The following is an 18,366-nucleotide window of genomic DNA, read 5'->3' on the forward strand; positions in this document are numbered from 1 at the left end:
CTCCGTTCTGTCACTTTATTCAGTGTTTGGCTTTCAGTGTAATAGTATATTTCATATTTTTCTGCTTTGTTTTATCACACCACCCAAATTAGAGCAATCTTTTACGTTAGGAGAAATGTTGCAGGATCAATAACAGAATTACTGGATGAGAGGCTGCGCAAAGTTAAAGGGGTTTGTGTTAACCTCTGAAAGTGGTACTGATTTGGGGGTTAATGTTAAACTATGCCCCAAAATTCTGCAGTTAAGTGCCTTGCTTAGAGTTGATACTCCTAAAAAAATTTGCCTGTGCTGTTCTGCAGTGTGGTGTCAACTATAACTCTTCTAAAATTGTCACTGTTAGGGAAAGACAGGCTCCAAAACAGCCCTGACCCAGCAAGAAAATCTGTGTTGATTGCTTATCATGTAAAAAATGGGTCAGGGACAAGACAGAGAACCACTCTGGCAATCTCTTACTGAGGCAGACATCTCTGTGGTGTGACACTGTTGTGATGGTCCCCAGGCTGGGTACACAAACATGAGGCATGTTGCTGTTCCATTTCTCTTTCAGCAGAACAGAAGGGGGAACGTAACGAAGCTCGTGCTGTTGCAAGTGAGTCCGTGGCTCCTCAGGAAAGAAACTTGAATAACAGAAACCAAAATAAACATTTTTATCCTTCATTACCCCAGTTACCTTCTGAGGAGGAAGAAATAAACAAGCTTGAAAGCAAGATAATTAAACTGACAGAACAGGCAGTTTCAGAACTGGAAGGGAAGAGAACAGAAAATGCAGCTGGGGAGCAGAACACAGTGGTTGGGGCAGAGTTTAATGGCTCCTCGGAGGGAGATTTCCCATTCTCCAGCCCGGACACGTCCAACCCCACAGATCCCTCAACTTCTGAAAGCGAGCCAGCAGCTGAAACGGAGACCCTGAAGGACAGTGATGAAACCTCGGAGAGTGACTGTGAGATCCCAAACCAAAGGAGGCAGAACGGCGTCACCGGGGACGCGCTGGGTGCTGCGGACCCCAGAGGGCACGGGGGTCTCAGCGTCACAACTGCACGCACACATGACAGCTTGGAGGAGCCCCCTGAATCTGAGAACATGAAACAGCCTGCTCATGCTGAAAACTGTGAATATTTGGATAACAGTTTGGCTTGAGGTATGACAGCCAAGCCCTTGCGCTTCTCACCGTAACCCTCTTGCAAGTGGGTCTGTGCTGCTGTGACTACGACCAGTGAAAGTTTGTCAGAGGACTGAGTTTTTTACACGAGTCTGTTAATATTTGTCTAACAATGGTGTTCTTCTGTTAGTTTTGACTGCAGTATACCAAAAATGTAAATAATCTGGGAGAAAGAACTTGAAGCTCTTTGGGTTTAATCGTTTTGGTTCTTTGTAATGATTTGAGGTTTCTGTGTAGGTGGATGTGATTTACAGCCGTGTAGCAGAGCCCAGTGATAACCATGTGCCTCGTTCTCACTGGGCTTCTGTAAGGCCTGCGGTCTTAGTGCTGGACTTGATTTTAATGGCTAGACATGTCCAGTGATGGAAAATTGGAATGATGAACTGAGAAGTACCTTATGGTCGTAGGGTTTTGCCTGTTTCTCAGACTGCATTCTGTTTCCCTGTCCATAATGGCTGTGAGTACGTCCTTAGAATAAGACCGCTGTTGGTAATGGAAGCAGAAAGCTCTCTGAGAACCATCCCTGCCTGTGTTGTTCTCTCATTTCACACCTTTGCATCTTTTACCTCCCTCTCCGGGTTCATCTCATGAAAACAAAGGGAGTTATTTCACCAGACACTAAGAACCCAAATTAGTGATGCTCTGAAAAAACATCCGAGGAGCCGGAATTATTGCTGTGAGGAACAGCAGTGCTGCTCCAAGCAAGGAGAACAGCAGGAGGAGAACCAGCAACGCCCCACCGGCCTGCTTGGTGCTCTGGGGTACTGGAATTGCATCCCTCAGCCTCCAGGAGCTGCAACAGCCCTCAGACCGTAACGGGTGGTAGATTTCAGCCGACTCCATTTGTGCCTTCCTTTTTGAAAGAATCTGTGTTTTATTTTACGTTTTGGAAAGCATAAAAAAAAATCATGTTTGTGTTTCCTCCTCGTTTCACCGCTCTTTGTTGTAGGAGGTTTATTTGTGCTGTTACTTCTTCCTTAAACTTCTTCCCCTGTTGGGGTTCAGTCACAGGAAAGCTTTTTGCCTGTCACCGCTGCAAGAGGGAGGGAGGCTGCTGTGTCATTCCCCAGCCCGTTCCTGACGCTGGAGCTGTGCCACTCTGCTCCTCGGAAGGCAGCAACAAGGGAACGCTCAGCGGTGAAGTTAGCAGCTGGCGGAGAAGGGGAGGCACGTCCTTCCCCTCCTGCTCGTAGCACAAGGAATCGGCTCTGCAGCTGTGGGGCTTCTATGGGCCAGCAGCCCTCAAGGCAATTTTTCTGCTGGCTTGGGAGCTAATTGTCTGTAAATGTTCATTTCTCACTCCCAGAACTTGAAACCAATCAGAGGGAATTAAAGCAAATTTAATAAAATACTACTAATAAAAAGGAAAATCCCTCCCAGATTGAAGCCTCCTTTGACAAATAACTGCCAGCTGCAAATTTTTACAGCCCACTTGTCAGCCGCTGAATAAACAGAGTTTATATTAGCAATACTGACAAACTCTGCTTAGATGGGAGCTGCGCTAGCAGGTGCTGCCAGAATCAAGGTGTCAGAGCCCGTGAGCAGTTTTCATTCAGCAGAAGAAGGGCTGTATGTAAATGATTACACGTAAATATAAGGAATGATGGTGGGAAGGTGAAAAATGTGGCTTGTGGCTGTTCTCACATGTGTTCCTCGCCAGGTGCCTTCGTGTAACCCTTTCAGTGTCTGTCTGCAGGCAGCGAACCCGTAGTCACCATGCTGCTGGGGTGCGTTTCCTTCCTCTTGAAAGGTTCTTTGACACTGCAGCATTTCACAGCAGCCCTTAGGGAGAAAACATCTGTAGATTTAAGTGCGTCGGGAACATGAAGCAGTAAAAAGTTTTCCTTTCATTACCCTGACAAAAATGTAAGTTCCTCATAACCTGAAAACCACAAAGAGTTTAAGCATTTGAAAGATTGTTATGCCATTGCCATTAATTGTAACTGACTGCACTACTGCCTCATTTGTGTGACAGTACTGACAAGTCGGAAGAGAAATGGCTGCAGAAACTGAAATCTCCGGGAGACTGTGGCAGATTTTTTTTTCCTATAATGCTTGAATGTTACATGAAGTATCACTTTATTCAAGATATGTTCTTCTCCATCTTTCAGAGGCTAATCCTGCACGGAGCTAAATATCGGTGCGGTCAGAGCTGATGCAAGCCAGTAAAAGAGGCAGGGTTTCATGTAGCCAAGCTCTGAAACATTCAGGTGAAATGTTCAGGGTGTTTTATGGACGGTGTTTCCCTGTCCTAAATATTCCCTGACCCACAAATGTGTGAGCTGATGTTTGCTGCTGTTCTCTCAACACCAGTTAATGCCATTAACTAATGGAGAGCTTGGTGCAGGTGGAAGCAGTGCTGGACCAACAGTTGCTGTGCAGTGCCTCAGGCACTGATTCATTGTGCTGTGGTTGTTTTCGGTGAGAAGAAAACGGAGAAAACTCAATATCAATAAGGTCATGGGGTAACTCTCCTTAAATGCCATGTTTGTATCTTTCATAGAATCATAAAATGATTCTAATAATGGAGTGATGGCTTGGAAGAGACCTTAAAGATCAGCTCCAGCCCCCGGCCATGGGCAGGGACACCTCCCACTAGATCAGGTAGCCCAAAGCCCCATTCAGCCTGGCCTTGAGCACCTCCAGGGATGGGGCATCCACAGCTTCTCTGGGCAACCAGTCCTACTGCCTCACCACCCTCTGAGTGAAGAATTTCCTCCTAATGCCTGTTTTTTGCAACTTAAATTCCAGGAAGGTACCTGGATCTCTGGAAATCTCATTCAGAGTGCAATATTCATACTGTGATGCTGGTCCCGTGCGTTCTGCCTGAGTTAATGCATATTCTGGCTGTGGTTTTAGCCTTCTCCCAGGAACACAAGGTTTCAGCCCCAAGATGCTTGTAGAAGTCAGACTGCACTACATGATAGCTAATTTAATAGTCTTGTCAGCATCGTTCTAGGATGTTGTTTAAATTTATATTATTGTGTTATTAGGACTGTGATTTTTTTGGGTAAATTCATTCATGTTTTGTTATGGAATCAACACTACTTTACTGGGTTTCTTTTAGACTCGTGTTCCCTTTTCCTAGGATTTTAGGAACGGGGAAATCACCTCCTGCTGTAAGCTCTTTTGCTGCTGGGCTCTGGGGAAGCAGAATGCTGTGGCAAGGGGATGGATGAGGTGCGTTTCATAAATGGATCTGAAGCACATTGCCTCACCTAAGAGCAAATCCACGCGCTACCTGTGAGGAGGGTTTCATTTGAAAGTACTGTGCCACGGCTATCTGAAAAACAATGTTCAGTGAAGTTGTAAAATAATTGTGTGCAAATGACAGCTGAAGAAGCGTCTTTGAGAATGCCGTGTCTTTTCTAAGTGATACTATTTTTAAGCATAGGGTAATTTGTATAATAAAGACAGGGGGATTTCTTTAATCCATATGAGCTCAGGAATGTATTTCAAAATCTTAACCGAGATTAAGTTGAAAGTCTGCTGCGTTTCTAAAAGATAGGGTTTAGCTTACCAGCCTCTGTTTTGTAGTTTTACTTTTTAAACGATGTGGTTTAATTTATTTGCAAACCTTCCTTTTGTTGCTGCCTGGATTAACTGTGCAACGTAGTTCAACTGTATTAATACATTTTGTCATCTTTAATAAAACCATACATTTCCTGATGCGCTTCTACCTGCTGATTTCCTTTGCTCAGTATCAGATGAATGATAGTGATGAGTTAGTGCTGTAGTATTTCCAGGGTTGTGTTAAAACAGAAAAATAAAGCTTTATAGAGCGAGACCTCTACGTTTGTTGAACATTATCTGGCTGAAATGTTTTCGCTGTCACATCTCCCTGTCTCGGCTGAGTGATTTACTTCCTAAATTTTTGTGTGAAGAAACACACTCAGTATTTTGTGGCTTTGAAAGTAATATTCGTCTCTGCTAATTCTATCATCGCTGTCCAAGCAGCATTAAACCTTCTGTATGCAACCCAGTCGCTACCAGTCACAAACTGGAGGCGCTCAGGAGTTTTTGATGGGGAGTTATGGAAAGCTGGAGTATTTAAGTCCGCTTTCGGTGGTATTCAACTATATGTGCATGTGTAGACAGCCTAAGCCAGTTTAGAAGCTCAACCATGTTTGAGAATAAAGCCTGAAAATACCACTAGAATAGCACAGTGAATCTCAAGTTTGACATGGAAATGTCTGTACTTTCCCTTATTTTAGGGGAAATCCGTGACCCAAGTCTTACAACACAACACTCAAAGCTGTTGAAAGCACTGAGATCTTTTTACCTTCTAGATCTGCAGCTAAGTAAGGGACAGCATCTAATCAGAGGCAATTCCTCGCTTATTTTTACTTATTTTTGTGAATTTTGGTATCTGACTTCTGGTCCTGTGAGAGCCCCTCAGGATGCGCAGCCTCTACCGGCTTTGTAACCCACGCATCCCAGCACTCCTCCTTTCCCGCGTGCCACCCCAAGCTGCACAGAAGGGAACCTTTTCATCTCCAAGAACACATAGCACGGCGTTGAGTTGCTGCTGCTTTTATTGACCAGCTTACAGAAAGGCGGCCCTACAAAGTGATACACATTTGTTAGAGAAGCAAGAGGACGGGGACGGGAATCCCTTTGCCATGTGTTGTGGCAGCCGACAGCGCAGTGCTAGGTACTTGGTGCTGCCCAGGGACATTCTGGCTCTCCCTAAAGCCTGGTTCTGAGCAATCTCTTCTTCTTGTCCGCCACCTCAGGCAGTTTATCTTCCCACAAGCTCCCGCTGCACACCCCGATCACGCAGCAAGCCAGGCGCTTGCCCGCGTTGCCGTTCTCCAGGCTGGCCTTGTTGTTGCCCTTGCCCATGTCGTCTTCCTGCTCGTGGATCACGACGGATCTGCCCAGGATGGAGTACGGGCCGAACAAAGTGGCGAAGAGATTCGGTTTGAATTTCCTGATTTTGCCATCTTTGGGAGAGAAGTTCCCGAAATCCCCCGGGTGGCGGGGGTGGTTGACGCGGAAGGGGTTGTAGTGGCCTCCGGTGGAATCGCAGCCGCTGCTGAGGTCCCCCAGCTCGTGGATGTGGATCGCTCTGCCGGGCTGGTCGTCGTTCAGCGGAAAGCCCTCCAAGTGAAAAATGGCTTCCAGCCTTCCCTGCGGGTAATGCTGCCGGAACAGGACCTGGCCGGTCACCTGCGGCTTCTCAGCGTCTAGTTTGGGGCTGGGCTGCATCTCACAAGCGGCGTAAGTCATCCCGCCGGTCTCGTTACCGGCCGTTAGCGGGTAGAGCAAATTCTGCCAGAGGTCGTTCACTTTTTTCTGTATGTCTTGAAGGGTCTCTCTGCTTGGCTCGGTTTCTTCTTCCGCCGCGATGCCAGGGGCGGGCAGGGCGAGTCCCGCGAGCAGAGAAAGCAGCAGAAGCATCCTGGCCACGCTGAGCCTGCGGAGTGCAGAGGAAGCCAGCAGGAGTGAGAGGCCGGTGGCAGCAGCCTGCCTGGGGAGGGACACGGAGCTGCAGCTGCAGCCTGGTCCCAGCGGGCTGCGAGTAATGGAAGCTAAAGCAAAACACGCCCCTGTAAACGCAGAGAGCTGCGCGTTACCAGTGGAAGCACGGAGCCAGCGAGCGGATTTACCTCTCCCAATCACCGCAGGATGCCTCGGTGGCAGCTCCTCGCCTCTGCTCCCACCAAGCAGAGTGCGGCCAGCCCTCAGCGCCGAGCTGCTGGAGGCTGGGGTGTGCTTGTGTAAGAGCTTGGAAACGCAGCACAGGGGAGGGCTGGAGGCAGCAGGGACAGGGAAAAGTTTTCATTCTCCGAAAGTTTCCAAAAGAGAACTTTTGGAAAAAAACTTTGCCCTCACTCTGTTCGCCTGTGAAACTGGCTCTCTGTCCTCATCACCATCCCGAAACAGAAGGAAAAAAAAGTCACCAAGCTGCTAAAGTGATTTGCCTGGTGATGGCTTCGTGTGCTTATCTAAAATGAGCGACCTTCCCCGGGCAGCGAGGAGAGCGGCAGCTTCGCTGAGGCTCGGCTGGAGGCTCGGTCACTGCGCTGTGCTGGTTGTCATGGAGTTGTTTTGCATTCCCATGCCTGCACTCCTCAAAATTGAAACTGGTCCTTCAGCAACAGGAAGTGTTGCACATGGACGTGTACCAAACGTTTGGTGGGTTTAAAACCTGGAAGGCACAACCTGAACTCTCAGAGGTTGAGGCACATTTAGTGCAGAGCTGTGCCTGCAGCGTGGATGCAGCCACCACAGGGGCAGTTTAGCAGGCTGGGATTTGTGCAGGGAGAGAGGAGTAGCTTGTGTAACACAGGAACAATTCACAATATAAGAAAATTGTAAGGAAAAGCCTTTTTTTTTTTCCCCAATTTGTGTCTTCTGCCAGCTGGGAAAGAAACGTGGCTGTCAGCTTCTGGAATGGTAAAAATGTGTGTGTTATCCTATGGGTATCACACGCTAGATCACACCCAAGATACCCAGCTGCAAGCTGATTTATTTTTTTCTTTTGGTGTGGGGGCAAAGAGAGCTGAAGGAGTGCCTCCTGCTTGGCTCATTTGCCAGGCGCTGGAAGTACGGGGTCAGGTAATTCTGCTTGGGATATTGCGATATTGAACTTTAACCCTGGGCTCCTGTTCCTACTCGATGAAATGGGACAACTGGTGGTTCTTTTCTTTGGGGTATTTACGAGCTCTTCACATCCCTGTGCCGATGGGAACCATGGAGGGGCTGAGCCAGCGCCTCCTCCTGCCCTGCCTTTCCCCGGGTTCATCCCTGGCAGCCTCCGAGCTGGGGAAATGCACGCTCACAAAGTGCTAATGCCTTTTACAGCAGGAACTCGGGGCAGAAGTGTGGCTGCTTTACATGCAGTAATGCTGCTGACTTGAGTGCCATTTGTGCTGTTTTACACCAGCTGGGATTCTGTCCCTAAAAAAAAAAAAAAAAAAAAACAGAAGCCCTGAAAAGCCCAGGGTACTTGCTGCAAAGCTCTTCTTTGATGTACTGCACATGCGGGAGCCAAGCAGAAATGCAGACGGGTGTAAAGGAGATGATCAAAGGGACAGAGAGGACTGCAGCAAAGCTAAATGATGTATTTGTAGTGCTCTGCACTTCAGAGAACGCAAAGGAAAGAGTAGCTGTGGGCTGCTGTCAGAAAGATGTATTTTAAAGAGGAGAAGGACTGATAACTACAAGAAATGCAATTGCCAGGGTGGTTGGCATTCATTCCAGCTCTGAACGCTGAAGTACTAAGCACTAACCAGGTGGAGCATTAAAGCCTGTTGTAACCCACTGCCCATGTTTTAGTTTTCTATTTGAAAAGTGGTGACGAATAATGGGCTAATGGCCCTTACAGCAGGCAGCAGGCAGTGGGAGGAAAGCCCCCATGACCTGGCCGTGCACTGTTTAAAAAATAAACCTCTCTTTTTAAAGCCACAGTGTACAGGAGCTGGGGTATACTGAATTTCAGGCCATGTCCTAGAATCTCCTGGGCTCTGCAAGCCAGAGCCACCCAAACAAGCCAGCGCTGTTATTCACCAGGCTGTAAGCTCCACACAAGGGCAGAGCCTTTGCCTGCGTTCCTCAGGGCCCAGGATTTTGCTCCCCTGTCCCAGTCACCTCCTGATGGCTGGAGGGACTCGCGCTCCCAACACAAACCGAAATCTCAGTCCATGCCGTGACCTCCTTGTGCTGGTCGCTTGGTTTGGGGCAGACTCTGTCCCGTTGCACGACGTTGCTGCGTGACCTGACATCATTTGACTCACCCGGTGTCGACTCAATGTGACGCAGGAGCGCCGTGTGGGAGAGCGCCCGTCGGAGCGAGCAGTGGCCTGCTTCTGTCTGCAGCTCGGCTCTGCTCTCCGCGGGTTTACGGCAGGGTGGCTCTCCATAAAAGTGACACCCAGGGCAGGCAGGCCTTACGTCTTCGGCTGCAGGTAATGGAGCTGACTGCTCTCCTCCGCGTATGGCTGAGGCTGGAGCCGCTAAAGGCAGGGGCTGTTTGTAGCCTGAGGGAAGCAGAGCCAAGATCATTGGAAACCTAATGTGTTCCTTCAGTTCGGGGCGCTCTCTGCCATTCCTGAGTCATGGTCCCAGCCTGGGAGCCAGTGCAGCTGGCGGGTCATCAGGCAGCAGTCTGAATCCAACAGTGCAGGAGTTTCGTGCTCGCTGTAGAGTGACTGCAGGGCACCAGATTTTCCATGCATTGTCTATGGCATAGTATCGTACATGCCCTGCGCAGCAATCTCCTGCAAGCACATCACCAGCTCTTCACGGTGTCTGCTGTGCCTGGGCACCTGCCTGCAGGTCTGCAGGTAAGCCTGCAGTGTTATTTAGGATCTGTGGAGCTACAAGCAGTGGTGACGAGCTAGGATTTAAAGAGGAGAAACGCCATCAGGGTGTCAGTGAGCAGTTTTTGCCCACGTCTTGCAGTACAGGGCTGGCACTGGGGTGCTAACAGCACCTCCTCCTGCAGAAACCAAGGTGGAGAAACTCATTTTGCAATTGCTGTAAGGTGAAAAAAATGACAGGAGAATGAGAAAACTTGCTCTAGCACAGGGGCAATCTGCCACTGGTGGAGGCCTTCTCTTCCTGTTTATTCCCATTCCTCGTCTTGGTGGTTCTGTTTAAAGAAATAAAGATATTTAGTGCCTGAGATAAGCATCCATTTATAATCTTCTTGCAAAAGAGCTATGTGCATTTCCAACTTTTCAGGGCATTACCCATACAAAAAATCAAGTTAAATAAATACACAAAAGGGAAACAACACTGTTCTCTGCGGGGACTAATTTCTCTTGAAAATGGAGGATCGTGCAACTGTCAAACTAGTTTCCATCAGCCAATTTGAAAAACTCTTGAAATTCTTCCTCTTTAATAGCTTGTGAAGAAATCATTTTATGAGAGTGAGAGGAGCTGTAAAGGAACTGTAAGTAAGCTTTTTGACAAAGCTGCACTCAGAAACCCATTCTGGTTCTGTCAACCTAATTTAACAGAATTTCATCTCCGCATGTGGATATAAAATATTAATATGTAACATAAAAATTAGGGATGGAACCCAACTATTAGGTAACTTAGGTTATTATTAGTGTTTGTATTAATTCCCTGACCTTTTATTACATAGTTATCCTTTCTGCTGCATAGCATTAATCTGAGGAAGGTTTTGCTCTCTGAGAGGAGAGGAACGAATGCAAGGCTGCCCTCCGGCTCAGTGGCCACTTGCCATGTATGGAAAGAGCTTGATTTTTTTCTTTTTTTTTATTTTTGGATTCAAAGTGCGCATTGCACAACACGTGGATGTTTGCACAACTTCAGGTCTGTGTGTGGCTTCCCGTCAAAGCTCGGGAGCCACGGGGCAGCTGGGCCAGCAGGTCAGCCATGCGAGCAGCAGCTGCATGCAAGCAGTTAAATGATCCCTGTGCCATGGCAAGGGATGGCAGCAAAGCATCTCAGAAAGCTAGTGATCATCATGGGTGAGGAGACCATGACTTTCAGATCCTTCTATCTTCCCATTGTGTGAAGGAGAGCTTGGTTTGAGCTGCCAGGTCCCTTTTGGAGCCGGAGGCCCCCTACCCGAGCAGGAGGCAGGTGTGAGGCCTGCAGGCCCTGAGCGCTTCCCAGGGCCAAAATGGGGAGCCCAGTCCTTCCCTGCAGGAAGGGCCCCAGCCTGGCCTGGGCTTGTCCCCATCCTCAGGAGCTGGTCAAACAGTCCCAATCCTTTTAAGCTTTCCTCCTAGCTTTTCCAGGCTCCTGTACTGTATGCCACATGTGCCCATGGAGCGCGCACCTCTTTCTGGAAGGGAGGTGCACAAACACCTCAGCACCTCCGGCAGCCAGGAAGGACGGTGCACTTGTCCCACAGGCTCTGTTATTCTCCACACCATAACGTGGCTTTTTTCTGATCCTTTCCTGCAGAACTGCTGTCTGTGCAATTGTTTCCATTTTGCATTTCTTTGGTTGCTATTCCTGCCAAGTATGGGATCTTACCTTTGTTCTAATTGAGTTAACCTCCTTTTTATTTCATTTCCCCCGCCCCTTATTGTTTCTCCAGCTTGTCATGAACATTTTGAATTCTAATCCTTCCCTACAGTGTATTTACAGCCCTTCCAGCCTGGTATCAGCTGTGAATTTAATCAGTTTACTTTTTTGTTCTGTCATCCAAGTCATTAACAGAAGGGTTGAATAAAGCTGAATCAAAGACAAACGTGTGCGTCCGAGGCAGGCTGTCCTCCCCGCTGGGCGCTGACAAGTCACCAGGCTGGGAGCAGAGTTCCCATCGTCCCAGCACCTGCTTTGTAGCACTGGGAGCAAGACCAGTTTATCCCCTAGCTCGTGTGCAAGAATGTTGTGTGAGGTAGTTGCTGAAGTTAAGATTCACTTCTACATCTTCTGTACATGCAATGCTTGTTATTCTCTTATATCATTATATAAAATAAATAAATAAATACATTTCCTGATATCTTTTACTTATTTCCCTTTTTGGCCCTCAGGTGAATGCAAAAAGTGTGTTTCTTTTAAGGGTTTTTCTGTGGCTGTGACTTCTGAATTGTGCTTTTCCTATCCTCCCTGGATCTTCAGAGTTCACAGGAACCAAAATCATTCACTGGCCCTATCACACATACCCACGTTATCATTATTATATTATTATGTAATATTTGAAGCGCTGCCTGGTACTGAGTGGTGTTTGAACCCTCAGGCATCCTCAGCTCATACAAAGCCACCTTTTGTGCACACATCCTCACATTGCTATCTCTCTTCTGCCAAAACCGTCGAACTGACCTGTTGTATCTTAATGTTACATCAGCTTTGGAAGGAGAGATGGGGTTAATTCATGCTAACTAGACTAAGTACTTTTCCACAGGCTTACATTTTTCATCCTCTCATTTCCTGTAAGCAGCACCTGGGGGTAAAAGCCCCCACCTTGTCCACGTTCCTCACCACCTTCTTACAGCTGCCAGTAAGGCACAACCCACCACAAACAGGGCAGCTGTGTCCACTCCCAAGTTTGTATCTTAATGTAGAATCGCATGTGCATGTCAAGTTTCTAGACAAAGAGAAAAAATAAGGATATTTTTCTAGACTCAGGAGGATCCTGGTGTTCCCATGCCACGAACAATAAGCCTTCCACTATGATTAAATTCCTGCCACCTGCTGCAGGAGCCAAAGGCTCTGCTTTGCACAGGGGCAAAGTAGAGCTCAGCAGAAGCTGAAGGCAATCATGTTTTATGAAGACAAAGCCCACCAGGCTTTGATATGGGACAGGGGCAGGCAGTGGCCAGCAGCTCTGGGCTAGGAGAAAGTCAGAGCTCAGTAGCACCCAGCAGGCTCCTGAGAAGGTTCCTGCTCCATGACTGCCACAAGGTACAGGGGAGCAGGCTGAGCTCCTGGAGGCTTTCTCAAAGCTGGCATTTCACCACAGACCTTGTGGTATGTTACTATTAAAGAAAGAGCAAAACAGAACAGTATGGTGTACTGTTGGATAACCATTTCCTTTGAAACTTCTATTAGGTAGATCGGGGCCTGAACACTTGAGTGCTTTTGAAACTGTTTGTGGTAGTACCATCGCATTTGTATTTTTGACACTAGTAGGGGAACTTTTTTTAAAAAAGCTTACATTTTTCTGTAGAGTAAAAATTGCTTCCATGCTCAGGTGGCTCCCTACTTTTTTAGCCATATTTATTCTAGTGGGTTGATTTTGTAAGCATAACTGAAACCCTGGGAGACTAATGAAGTTTAACAGTGTGTGTTAATTATATCCACTTCTGTTGTCTCAGTGAAAACATGGGATCCTAAATCCTATTTACATTCTGAAGTTTCAGAGGTTCCAGGTCCCTCATCTGACCTTAACATCTCTTAGTTTCATGCGGCTTTCATAAGCCTGTGCACATATTTAAGTTCTCCTGTGGAGAATGTTTTCTGAGATCAGATGTTCAGGGATTATGAACACAAGAGTTTTGTTACCTTGTTTAAAATCATTTTGACGTTTTGGTGTAAGTCATTAAGACTGTTTTCTTAAACTGTCTAATGGGCCACAGAATGGGTGAACCATTTTTAGAAAAAATAAATAGAAGCACCTAAGTTTCTAATTGACCCACCTGCAGAATTCCAACATAAATATTTTGCCCACTCTGAAGTAAATATTTGCACCTGAATTCCTCCCCAGGAAGACTACTTCCCAGTTTAGCAAATAATTACAGACAGAGGCCATGCTTGGGGGAAGCACGCAAGAACGGTCCCTTCCATCTGAAGGTACTCTCAGTACTGTTTATTTTTATTTTCTTTCTTTTTCCTTCTCCAAACTGTGCAAAAGGACCAGGTTCCCCAAATGCTGCCAGATTTGGGGATCTCTGCAGAGACGTGAGGTGTTTCTGCTGGTTCTGTTTCAGCCAGGTGGGTCCCGTTAGTTCCAGCCCAGCAGTGCAAGCTATTTGAGCATCTCTGAAGCTGCATGTTCAGGTCTAGAAAAACAGAGCTGGTATAAGGCAAAGCACACAAAGGGAATACATTTTTACCAGCCCCAATGTATGCATTAATAAACAAGACTGAGAATGCCACCTGCTTTCAGGAAGGTTTTCAACTTGCAGGGCATGGAGTTCTTAATAGTATTCCATTAGCTATAATGAGGAATACTGGTGCAGATTTCCCCCAGGAAGATGGTACACATTTGTACAAAATAAGGCTCCTGCTGGGCTGCTTTATGAACGTGGAGTCTTTCAGTTCCAGTTAAATAGGATAACCAGCTGTTTTCTAGAGCACATGGAGAAATCCTTGGATTGGATGTTGTTCCTACTCTCAGCGTTAGGATGCCTGTAATAAATGAGTAAGAATATAGCAAGTATTTCACTGTGGCCCTGTTGAAGGGAAAGCAATTCTTCAGATGCATTAGAAACTGCTCTAACAGATGCAAGAAAAAAGAAAAAAAAAAAAAAAAAAAACCAAACTTTTTTTTTTTTTGAAGTTGTCCTTTTTTATTTTGTTAGAAACTTACCTTCCATCTCCAGCTCCCAGGTTTTCTTCCTATGAGCTATCGTCTGTTTTGTCACTTGCAAGGCTTTATTCTCAAAGCCTGCAGATGTTATTAAAACTGAGGATTATAAGGTTATGAAGTGCATTGTAGAAGCCAGATACAGATTGGATGTTTTTATTAGGGGATTACTGAACTTTGTTAACAGGAGTGAGCCTGAACTACTCTAGTGGAAGTTCTGCCGTGCTGGTTATGAAACATCTGATCCTGGAGCAGAGACAGAGCTGTACCTTAGCCAGGTCCCAGTCTCCAACCATGCTTCACGCTCATGGTGCATAAAGCTGGACCACTGACAAACAATATATAATGGTTTCATTGGAAAAGATTTGGTGTGGGCATGGCAGAAAATATCTACCCACCATAAAGTGCCAGATATTCTCCTAATCTCTTGTTCACTTCAGAATCCATTTCTACTTCTGGCACATACTATAGACAACAAAACTACAACAAAATAAAGCATATGAGATACATGCTTTCATGTCAGTTTTAAATATATTGAAAACATCTACCTGTTTTTGTAGCTTTTTATAACTTGCATAGGCCTACATGATGCTAGGCCCTTATGCATGAAAACTCCCCCCAGTTTTACTGCTGAGCGTGGCGTCATGTAGCATGGAACATCCCCTTGGTCACTCCAGGTCAGCTGTCCCCAGCGTGTCCCCTCGCAGCCTGCTGCCCACCCCTGCCTCCTCACTGGGGCACACAGAGAGAAACAGGGAAGCCCTTGATGCTGTGAGAACACCGCTCAGCAACAGTCAAAACATCATTGTATTATCAGCACAGTTTTGGTCACAAATCCAAAAGTCCATTTGATTTGTCCAAGCAGGCTCCTAATCACTTAATAAATCCCTTAAAATGTATTTGGTAGAGTGGCAAATTATTAGCTGGCTAGAGATGCAGCAGGTGCCTTTCTAAAGTTACTCCCTGTTTGTATCAACAGGGAAAGGGGAAAATTTGGGGTCCGTGTAAACAATTTAAAAGTGTAATTAGTGCCATAAATGAATGTTTGGTATTTATGTGATATGTACATAGTTCTTATCAGTGAATTAGTCATGATCCTGTCCTACTCTGAAACTATACATCAGTTTGTGTTCTTGTGGTTATTCAGTTCATTAAAACCCAGTTGCATGTTTCTGCAGCCAGGACGAGTAGCTTGCCATGGTTAAGGATATATGCTCATCTTTCTATCTAGATATAGGATGGATTCTTAATTTTTTTTTCAATTTAATGGATAATTTTGAATTTTAAGATTGCTCTCACAATATCCAGAGGCAGATTTTAAAATCAGCTGAGGGGAGGGGGAGTTCAGCTAGAATTTCAACAAAAAATGCAGATTAAAAAAAATCACATTAGAAGGCAAGTCTTTATATAGGATAGAATAAAGGCTATACATTATAAGTAATTGACTAGTTACACTTTTCTATTTTTATAGCCATATATTCTTATTTTCAGACAACAAAAGAGAATCTATATGTTCTGATTTTTTTAGATTTGGTGTGACTACATAGTTTGAAAATTGCTGCATGTAGTTTCATCAAAGAACATTGTCGCATCACAACAGGAAATATGGCCATAACATTAAAAGGCAGATTTGGATTCTGGATGCATTTTAGTTGGTGTCTTTTTTTTTTTTTTTTTTTTTTTTTTGGACATAGAATAAGCTGCCTAACCCCCTTCTACCTCCAGTTTGCCCTTTTTCAAAGTGATGATAACAATGACTCACTTCCTCATGGGGGTATTTTGAGGCTTAGTTGAAGTCTGAGAAGTTGTTTCTGACCCTGAGAAAATTGATGTCAGAAACTGCAATATTGGAATACTAATCTTTCAAGGCTTGGATAAATAATTGTCCACAAATGAAATGCTATTTTCTCTGCATTTTTTTTGGCCCCCTCTATAATATTCCTTGAATCGGTAGAGTTCCAACTTAATACAGACAACAGAGGAGACAGTGGACACTGCTTACCTAAATAAACAAGAGCCAGAGCCCAAATTATTAGTAAATACCAAGGCTTCATTTAGGTTGAATAACGCTGCAATCCAACAAATAAATGAGCCATCAAGTTTGAATTTATGTAGCATACGAAACACATTAAAGCCATCTGACCATGACAAAGGCCTTTTCTGCTGTGAATAATGAGGCCAACACATTATAATATCCTTTAGATGAGACATTAAACCCAAGGTCCTTTCTGTTTGTCTCTGGTGGCCGTCCAGGTGGAAGGTAAAGATTCCCTGGCATTTTGCTAAAAACGTAGAAAATCTCCAGCCCCCAACAGTATTACTTTCCCTGTAAAAAAAGATTAGAGTAGCCAATGCTATGTACGAGTTGAATATCATCAGGCAAAATGCAAAGTACCTGCCCATTTTCTTACCCATAAGGACAGTGGGGAATCTTCTCTTGCTTTCGTGGGAGCAAGGTCAGCATCTCTGGGATCAATGTCAGTCTTGGAAAGTCCTTTGGGATCCTGAAAATGTAAAACATAAGAAAATAATTCTCATCAGCAGCACATGTTGTGGTAACAAAGAACATGTCCAAATAATATATATTTGCATGTGTCTGTGCTTGCATAACTAGACATGCACATTTGCATCGGTAATTTCTAGGAAGAAATGGTTTGGAGATGAACACAAATTAATTACGCCAGGAAAAATTTCTTACCATAACTTGTACATGTGTGATTCACTCGGGGAAGTTCATTGCAAATTTCAGGTTCTTTTGTATAATCCTCTTGATTTTGTACCACTTGAGATATTTTAACTCGAGCTATTTTAGCTATTACGCTTGATATACCCTTAGTTTGATGTGAGCCTCCGTGAAATTTTATCTAAGTGAAAAGCAGGTTCTTGCTCACTGAGCATGTCTTAGTTGCATAGTTTCACACCAAAGTTTCTTAGCATCAGACTCACAGCGGTATGGCACAAGGTCATGTGAAAGGTAAATCTCAGAGTCCTCTCACAGGTGTAAATCTATTGCCTTACTGTTAACAAGCTGACTGAACTCACTCGTTTGAAATTAAGGGAATGAAAGAAAGGATGAGGGAACAAACCCTTTGAAATGAGCCTAAGAATCACGCTGGAGCTGAACCCCCTTAGTAGCAGAGATGGTAAAGCCTTTCATGAGGAACTGACTGATGAATCTGGGCATCTTTCGATTTTCTGAATAATGAGCCAGCTCTTCCCTCTTGCCGAGAAACATATGGGATGTGAGGAAATCAGCTGGAAACCCAGCCATGTCTCATTCGGCATCCTCTCTGCTAGAGGCAGGAAACTGGTACCTTATGAGAAAAGATGGCTTGAGGGAAAGCTTGGTGTTCAGTCAAAGCAAATCCAGTCCCTGTGAGACTTGTGCCCCTTGATGTTTGTTCTGCTTTTATCAGTTATCAATGGGAAGGCCACGTAAAGCTGTGACACTTGTCCAACAGTGATTATTGCTGTCTGCGCTAAGGAAACCAGTTCTGCTTCCTTCTTTTAGTGTGCATCTGCTTGAAACTCCTGACCTGGTGGAAATATCCCCCGGGTCATGTCTTCCAGGTCTTTATGTTTGAGAAAAGCACTTTCCAAGAGAGGAGAGTGAGGAAAATATCTATGCCTAACACATCTTAATATTGATTTCATTGACTCGCATTTCATTCATTTTGGCATTAGGGATAGGAAGCTCTAGTAATGAGGACTGAAAACATGTTGGCTTTGATTTTTTGTAACATAGTTAAAGACCACACTACACGTATTTAATGACACTTCAAGATGTAGGTCCTTTGTGGGATCTGACAGATTCAGCCTGTGCTTTGCGGCAGACACTTGGCACCAGGTAACCACAAGCCTTGAAATAGCGTACGTGCTCTTCAAAGTGACCAGTGGGGATTTCTTTTTGTTGGAAACATCTCTTAAATGGACACAGAAAAGAAGTTGTCCCTTCAAATTTAGCTTGCTGTCTTCTAAAATCAAGTTCAATGATCTGAAAATCTGAAAATCCTTCATCCAGTCTGATTTGCTAGCATGGTGTACCTTTCCACAAATTACCTATTTTACTTTGTTCTACCTTAAGATATATTTAGGCACAAAGCTGTGCCAGGGGAGGGTCAGGCTGGACATTAGAAAATGTTTCTTTACCATGAGGGTGGCCAAACCCTGGAACAAGCTTCCTAGAGAGGAGGCTCATGCCCCGTGCCTGCCAGCGTTCAAGAGGCATTTGGATAATGCCCTAGTTAAT

At 45.3% G+C, this 18,366-nt stretch overlaps 2 protein-coding genes and 1 long non-coding RNA gene across 7 annotated transcripts in view; 1 reads left to right on the forward strand and 2 right to left on the reverse strand.

Moving 5' to 3' along the window:
• Positions 1-4,828, forward strand: part of CCDC149 (coiled-coil domain containing 149) — a 50,131-nt gene extending 45,303 nt beyond the window's left edge. For 2 of the 4 annotated variants that reach the window (XM_027457307.3, XM_027457309.3), the window contains one exon: positions 548-4,828. In XM_027457307.3, coding sequence (XP_027313108.3) covers positions 548-1,137 — 590 coding nt within the window. In that variant the 3' untranslated portion in view covers positions 1,138-4,828. The remainder of the gene's footprint in view (positions 1-547) is intronic. The other 2 variants (XM_027457308.3, XM_027457310.3) reach the window with 1 other exon arrangement.
• Positions 4,829-5,676: 848 nt separating this feature from the next.
• SOD3 (superoxide dismutase 3) lies at positions 5,677-7,187 on the reverse strand. 2 transcript variants are annotated; one of them, XM_005019265.6, is made up of 2 exons: positions 6,772-7,187; positions 5,677-6,578 (listed from the first exon to the last, which is right to left on the reverse strand). In XM_005019265.6, the coding sequence occupies exons 1-2, from the start codon at positions 6,945-6,947 to the stop codon at positions 5,849-5,851; spliced, it is 906 nt and encodes a 301-aa protein (XP_005019322.4). In that variant the 5' UTR covers positions 6,948-7,187; the 3' UTR covers positions 5,677-5,848. The 2 variants fall into 2 exon arrangements, with proteins under 2 accessions (XP_005019322.4, XP_012954722.2); XM_013099268.5 differs by having other exon boundaries at positions 6,739-6,893.
• An 8,959-nt stretch (positions 7,188-16,146) lies between these two features.
• LOC106017027 (uncharacterized) lies at positions 16,147-17,101 on the reverse strand. The gene is made up of 3 exons (XR_001190203.5): positions 16,816-17,101; positions 16,529-16,621; positions 16,147-16,443 (listed from the first exon to the last, which is right to left on the reverse strand). It is a non-coding gene; the product is annotated as an uncharacterized lncRNA (long non-coding RNA).
• Between the last annotated feature and the right edge of the window lie 1,265 nt (positions 17,102-18,366).

This window comes from Anas platyrhynchos, chromosome 4, assembly GCF_047663525.1.
Source record: "Anas platyrhynchos isolate ZD024472 breed Pekin duck chromosome 4, IASCAAS_PekinDuck_T2T, whole genome shotgun sequence".
NCBI lineage: Eukaryota > Metazoa > Chordata > Aves > Anseriformes > Anatidae > Anas > Anas platyrhynchos.